Source organism: Brachyhypopomus gauderio, chromosome 14, assembly GCF_052324685.1.
Source record: "Brachyhypopomus gauderio isolate BG-103 chromosome 14, BGAUD_0.2, whole genome shotgun sequence".
In the NCBI taxonomy this organism is placed as follows: domain Eukaryota; kingdom Metazoa; phylum Chordata; class Actinopteri; order Gymnotiformes; family Hypopomidae; genus Brachyhypopomus; species Brachyhypopomus gauderio.
In genome coordinates, this window is record NC_135224.1 from 21,215,451 (window position 1) to 21,222,950 (window position 7,500).

At 55.0% G+C, this 7,500-nt stretch overlaps 1 protein-coding gene across 1 annotated transcript in view; it reads right to left on the bottom strand.

Moving 5' to 3' along the window:
- The window catches only part of LOC143474650 (single-stranded DNA-binding protein 3), a 38,595-nt gene that overhangs the window by 11,137 nt on the left and 19,958 nt on the right, over positions 1-7,500 (bottom strand). The window contains 1 exon segment of the mRNA XM_076972149.1: positions 441-530. Coding sequence (XP_076828264.1) covers positions 441-530 — 90 coding nt within the window.

Genomic DNA, 7,500 nt, shown 5'->3' on the forward strand with positions numbered 1-7,500 from the left:
AGGTCTCTGACCAACACACTCACTCCCACACACACTACGTGGTGTGAGGTAGGTGGCCTGTGTGTACCAAACACCCCTCCAGACCACAGACTCCTTCCCCAACACAGGCCAACGGGCCCGTCAAGAAACAAGCGTGCACGTGGGAGTCGGCCTGCAGGGGGGGGGGTCACCTTCAGGTCAGCCCCGCCCCCTTACATCCAGAGCGTCGCTATTAGCAACACAGAGCGGGGTGAGGGGGTGGGGGGAGGGAGAGCGTGGGCAATGGGGGGGGGGGGGGGGGGCGTGAATGAGGAGAGCGAGGCAGCGATTAGCGAGTGGGCGCGTGAGACGCAGCGAGACCTGCAGCTGTAGTAGATGAGAGGGCGCGTGAGACGCAGCGAGACCTGCAGCTGTAGTAGATGAGAGGGCGCGTGAGACGCAGCGAGACCTGCGTGTCCTACCTGGAAGAAGGCGGGGGGCATGGGGCCGCCCGGCATGCCGTCGTTAGGGGGGATGTTGCCCATCACGGGGCTGGGGGCAGCGGCAGCACTCTGGAACAACACGGAGAAGAACGCAGGTCAGTACACACACACACACACACACACACACACACACACACAACGGGTTCTACGTGGAGTCTGTTAGGAAAGCATGAAGCCAGCACGAGGTTAAAGGTCGTGAACCTTTGACATTCCATCCTGGGTCACTGTCCGTGGTGATGTCCTATACCGCCACAGAACGAAGACACACCGTAACACAGAGACGAGCCGTTGGTGCGCTACAACGTGGAATCTCTTAATCTCATGCCGCATTTATGTGCGAAATGGCAGCTTCACCACATGGAACAAACTATTTCATTTGTTTTGATTTAAAAAAAACCTGGTTGAAAGGTACAACAGACGCACGTGTGCAAGTGGAGGTGAGATGATGGATCTGGGAGACACACTGATGACTTGAGCCCCTCCCACACAGATAAAAGGTTCCTCTCGCCTCTCCAGAAGTCCCAGGAGGAAACGTCCAACACTATTAACATGCGTTTACCTGCCAGCCATCACAGCCTTTAAAGGACACTGGGCTACAGCACACGCCACGCAGGGTGGAGGGTGGAGGAGGGTGTAGAGCGTAGGAGGGTGGAGGGTGTAGGGTATAGGGCATAGGAGGGTGTAGGGTATAGGGCATAGGAGGGTGTAGGGTATATATAGGGCGTAGGAGGGTATAGGACTCGCACCTGAGCCAGTGAACAGCACAGAACACAAACATACAGGAACACAGGAACAGCTTCCAACCTGCAGTGTGTGTGTGTGTGTGTGTGTGTGTGTGTGTGTGTGTGTGTGTGTTTGTGTGTGTACTCAGCAGTAGTGGGTGCTACTAATAGTGGTGGGGGTTGTGCAGAGAAAGACAAATAAGAGAAATAAAGATGGAATGAGAATGTTAAGGGTGAGTGGAACGAGGAGGAGGTGTGTGTGTGTGTGTGTGTGTGTGTGCGCGGGTTCAGGTAGCTCCTTCTCTCCCTGCTGTAATTCAAGGCTCCCCACAGCATCCATACAAAAAGTGCAACCACCCCTGACCCCCCTGACACACACACACACACACACACACACACACACACACACACACACACACACAGTCAGAGAGTTTATTGCTTATTGTCCTCAACCCCAACTAACAAAGCAGTACTGTGATACACAGTAGAATAACCTAGAAGAGGTGAGAGGAGGGGGGGATGGAGGGGGGGATGATGGAGGAGGGGATGATGGAGGAGGGGATGGAGAGACAGGAAGACAGCAGAAAGAGGAGAGGACAGGAAAGAAGTGAAGAGAAACTAAATTTTCAACATCTCCCACACAAAAGTATATATGTGTGTGTGTGTGTGCGCGTGTGTGTCCTACAAGCAAGGCTCTGCTCCACTCAAAAACAGACAGAAAGGGGAGGGGGCAGAGAAGGAGAGAGAGAGAGAGAGAGAGAGAGAGAGAGGCAGGCAAGAGAGGCCGCCTTCTCCTTGTTGCCATGACAACCCCGACATCAGCTCTTCCTCTCCAGAGCCATTAAAACCCTCAGGCCGTCAATCATCCGGCAACACAGAGAGAGAGAGAGAGAGAGAGAGAGAGAGCGAGAGAGAGCGAGAGAGAGAGAGCATGTTCAGAGGGAGGGCCGTATCTTTTCAGTGCTCATCGTACACTCCCTGATTACTGCCATCATCTCATCAGGCTGTTAAACAGCACCTCAATTCACTCTACACCCCTATGCTGCCTGCTCAATAACACTTAATACACACACGAGGATAAACACACACACACACACACACACACGTGCGAGCGTTCTTAAACACAAACACAAGCCCGTATTCATCTCTGCTTTACTGCTCCGTCACGTTAATATAAACAAATATTAACACACACTCCTCCTACACTACACTACACTAGGTGATTGCAAATATTTTACTGAGCTTACAGGGGGATGAAAAATCACAAAAAGAGGATAGACGTTGGAAGGCCAGAGTATTTAAGTAAATCTGATGCAAGAAAATGTAAACAAACAAACAGATGTGATCCGTGGCACATTTAACCACAAGAGGGCAGTATTCACCCATATATGATGCACATCTCAACAACTCACTAGGCAAATCCAAACATTTATGAACAATTACAATACGACACAAAAAAAATACAGGCAAGCAGAGAGCACAAGAGCTTGGATTAACATGAGAGAGGTTTACAAAAAACAAACAGATGGCCCCGCCCCCTCTCTCTCGTACAACACGCCACCGAGGTCAGAAGTCAAAGGGGAAACACACAGGAGCAGATAAAGACCGAACATGGCAGCATCTGTGTTGGACCGCAGGGTCACACACACTACTGTAAAACAACCTCTGGCCCCCCACACTGGAACGGCGGAGACGCCCCCGTGTCATCTGTGAGCACAGTGCCGAGATCCCCAACACGTTTGAAACTGGGATCTAGCGACTGGGATCTAGCACATTTCATGAGCCATTAGCTAGAGTGGAATTCATAATAATGTAATTACAGGCCACACTGTATATCGGCGCGTAGCTGCTCGGTAAAAAAATGCCGTCGTCTTGTGCAAGACTAACCAGCAGAACTGGACCGGCCCGCACGACAAAAGAATGACTCCATCTGTTGACATGCGTACCACACAGTGTTCAACGTTAAGTTGAATACGTAGCCCAGAGCCTAGCTCAGATGTTAACACAATCCCCTAAGCCAAACAGCAACATGTACAGTCTCTCATCTGGCGTACGCACGCACACACACACACACAGTACGCAACCTCAGTCTGACACATGAAATTGTCCTATTTATGGATGCACTGACTGCATCACTCATTGTGTGCATGTATGCAACACACACACACACACACACACACACACACACACACACACACAGGTCTGACTCAGACAAACAGCAGCACTACTATGGAACAGCACTGAGAGTGCGGGTGTGTGTGTGTGTGTGTGTGTGTGTGTGTGTGTGTGTGTGTGTGTGTGTGTGTGTGTGTGTGTGTGCGAGGGGGTCTGATTCCATTACGGAGTGGCCGCTCGTTTTGCACAGCGTCATCACTTCAGCCGTCTCCTGGAGGGTCAATGAGACGTCCATTTTAGGACGCGAGACAGAGACGCTGTGCATGTGTCACAGAGGAAACGTGTGTCGCCTAGCAACAGGCCACGCCGTCAACGGGGATGTGGAGAAACCGGAAACCAGGACACGCCTTTACCGCGCTGGTCACACCACGTGACGAGCTCGGCTGTCACGGTAACCTTCAGAATACGAGGCACTTTGTGTTACACTAAACACCCCGATGCTCGATGTCCAAACACAGCCGCTGCACGGCTCAACGTCCTGATCCCGTTTGTGACGCCAGCCACATCCCGCGTCTCTCTCTCTCGCTCTCTCTCGCTCGCTCTCTCTCTCTCCTGTCGCTTCCTCCGCAACTCTCCCCCCAGCCCTGGCCGGACCTCTTGTGGGTCTGTGTGTGTGTGTTCGCCCTGCGGATTCCCGAAGTAAAGCATCCGGAGGGCCTTCTTCACACACTCTTGTTGTGTGTACGTAGGAGACGATCGGAGCCGTCTGCTCACACGCGAGAGCGCTGGAGCCCACAGAACAAGAACCGCCAGGCCACAGAGGATGAGCGAGAACACAGACACGCTGGCAAAGTTCATCTTTTGTGGCTTTTTCAAGCCTCTCTCACCAATTTCCAATCTGAAATTCAAAACCGACAGCCTTAACCATACTATTGATTTTTCTACATTTCTTGTTCATTACATCCCCTGTCCTTTCTCTCTCTCTCTCTCTCTCTCTCTCCCTACCCTTCTCTCTCTCCCTCTCTCCATCCTCCTCCCTCCCTCCCTAGTTGACTCTATAAAGATAAGCTGCAAGACCTGCATGTATAATCAGTCCACTGGTGGGCAAACACACCTGATCAGTCAATAAGAGTGTTTGGCCATGGAGCCTTGATGAAGAGAACCAGCTCCATGCCGCACATCTCGGCCCAGCCGCACAAAGATCGCCGAGCGGCTGGAGACCAACCACCTCCTACGGCAGGAGCTTGGTCCCCGTGGTCTGAAGGCTTCAGTATCTCCAGGACACAACGCTCCTCGGGCGAGCAGCTGTCCACAACTCAAGCGTCCCCCTCAGAAACGGCCCGCGAGAGATCAGACGCCAATCAGACCCTGGGGCGGGGGGTTTGATGTGTGCGTGTGGCGTCTCCTTAGAAGATCTGGCGTCGTCTCGGCGGGAGGTTGTGAAGGTGCGTGTTGTGTTGGTTGTGGTACGGCACTCGTGTATCCGATAAGCGCCCCCGGGGTGACCGCGGGGTGGTGGTGTGCGTTACACCCGGCACGCCAGCCAGGGTCGCTCGGGCCGTCACCGGGGGGCCGTCGACATCCTGCCAACAAGGGTGGGTGCAGAGGCCCCCCCCAGTCCCACAATGCCTTGCAGAGACGGCGAGGTAGACTGAGCGAGAAGGCCTGGCCCCGTTGCCTTTCATTAGACCCATGACAGCCCCACGGGGGAGCGTAGCGTGTCGCCGAGCTCGGCGGAACAAAGGGAGCAGGAGACAACAGCGGCTGCTAGGACCACGCTGCTAATTGGGGATAATTAATGCCATTAATTAGGTACTGGGGGGACGAGGACGGGAGGGGGTGGACGCTAAAGAGACAGCAGAGAGACGGGAGGAGACCGGTACGTCGTCGAGTGTTTGGGGGAGGGGAGAGAAAGTTCCTCCAGGATGGCGCCTCGCACCAGCGTGAAATGACGTGCGCTCGGTGCGCTCGCCATCGGACAGGTTTCCGTAACAACAGCTCAAATCGTCGGAGGTCCTAACAATTCAAGGACAAAACGGCATGTGATCGCGATCTGGACGGGTCCCACCCGCTCGCCAACACGCCGCCGTCCCCCCCACCAAACTCCCCTGGGAATTTCATACTGCCAGCAGGTAGAAACACCTCCCCTGGGGCTAATTAAGACTTTATAGTGAGTTTGTCACAAATTAATATTTTAATGTTTGGGGGGAGGAAAAAAAAAAAACCCACTTTGTCTCGATATTATCGGCCGCAGGTCTGAACCAACGGCCCAGCAGAACGAAGCCGACTAAAGGCCAATGAGGACGTGATGTCCTTGCCACGGCTGTCCTGAGTGACCCCCAGGTAACAGGAACAAGGTGTCGGAGCACGGCGCTCAGCGAGGCCTGCGCGCTGCGTTCACACCACCGGGGGGCGCTCTCCGAGCCAAGCTGGGGCGCTCCCCGACAAAGCTCTCCGAGCTCCGCTCACCGAAAACGACGCAGGCCCCGTAAATCAATTAGAGGAAGATTTCGGACGGACGCCACGTTCTCAGCGAGGCTCGTCCTAACGAGACGGGGGCGGAGGATTCTGGCAGCGACTCCGGCAGTAAAGACGCAGCGCCGGGCACGATGGAGTTACTCGCGACAAACCGCGGAGCCGCAACCGGGCACAAGCACGCCGCCGTCGTGGCGGAAATACGCGGAGCACCTGGAAACCAGTCCACGGACACCAGTTCACCCGACGGCGGCCGCCCGAGCTCTTGCTCACCGTCGTGGAATTTTAACCCCCCCCCCCCTTCTCCGTGTCTGCCCTAGTGCCTCATGGGGAGGGGATGTGGGTGTTATCGGGGTGCGTAAACCCCTCCCCCATCCTGCCATTCAGAGGCCCCGCCCCCCCCAGTTGCCCCAAGGCTTCCAGGAGTTTCTAGCTCCCCTAATGTTGTTGCCCTCCCTCCCCCCCTCCTCCATCAGACTCAGGCTTCTGGATTTGATTTGGGGCGTGGGGCCGGCCTAGGGTGGGTACACACACACACACACACACACACACACACACACACAAACACTGCCATGTGGACTCACTGCAGTGTTACGTAACATGGTTACAACACACCTCGACAAACAATCATCAAAACATAAAAGGCCTTTTTCAGCAACCCCCCCCCCCCCCCCCCCCCCCCCCCCCCCCCCCCCCACCCACCACCCTCCCATCGTGGAAGCAGCCAAACACTGAGCTCCTCTGAACGTTCTAAACCCGCCCCCAAAAGCACCCCGCCCACCCTGACTGAGCGGGACACTAGATACCCGCGTCTTCCTCCTAATACAGATGAAAGGTAAACATGAGGCGATGGCAGTGCAGACCTTCACGCACATCTCTGACCTAGAAGACTGTTTAGGACCCAGGGGAAGACACCCCCCCCCCCCCAAAACCCCGGCCTACGTCCTCCTGTCCTGCGCGCGCACACATACACACACACACACACACACACACACACACACAGGCACCCACACGCATGAACGTGCGCTCACACAAACGCACGCATGCAAAGGCATGAACACACACAAATGCACACACACACGCGCACACACAGCCTCCCTTTCTCACTGTATGCTAAATCTGAACGTGAACACAGACCAGCAAGTTCCAGGAGAAACACTCAAGCTGCTCCCTCCCCATTCTGTACCCCCCCTCCACCCCTTCCCTCCATCCCTCCCTCTCTCTGTCCCTCTCTCCACTCCCCCATTCTCTCCCTCCCTCTCTCCTCCTTTCTCTCTCCACCCCCCTCTCTTACGTTTCTCCTTCTGCTCTCCCTCTTCCTACTGTTTTACCCCATCCATCTCTCTCCCACCTCTCTCTCTCTCTCTCTCTCCCCTCTCTCCCTCCCTCCATCACTCTGCCCCCCCCATCCCCCCATTCACCCCAACAGGGAATGGGTGTCAGCAGCTTGCAGAAGCTGTTGCCATGGAGACGGGTCCTGTCTGCACTCTGTCCCCGAGGCATCCCAGATCAAGATATGAAGGGGTGTGTGTGTGTGTGTGTGTGTGTGTGTGTGTGTGTGTGTGTGTGTGTGTGTGTGTGTGTGTAGCAGCAGTTGATGGACAGGACATGAGACAGCAAAACACCCAGCGCACACAACCAGGCTGGAAACGCCGTGATCCGCCGATCCGCGTCCGCACGTCAGACGCCACGGCAACAGCTCCGCCCACGACGACCACACGTCACGC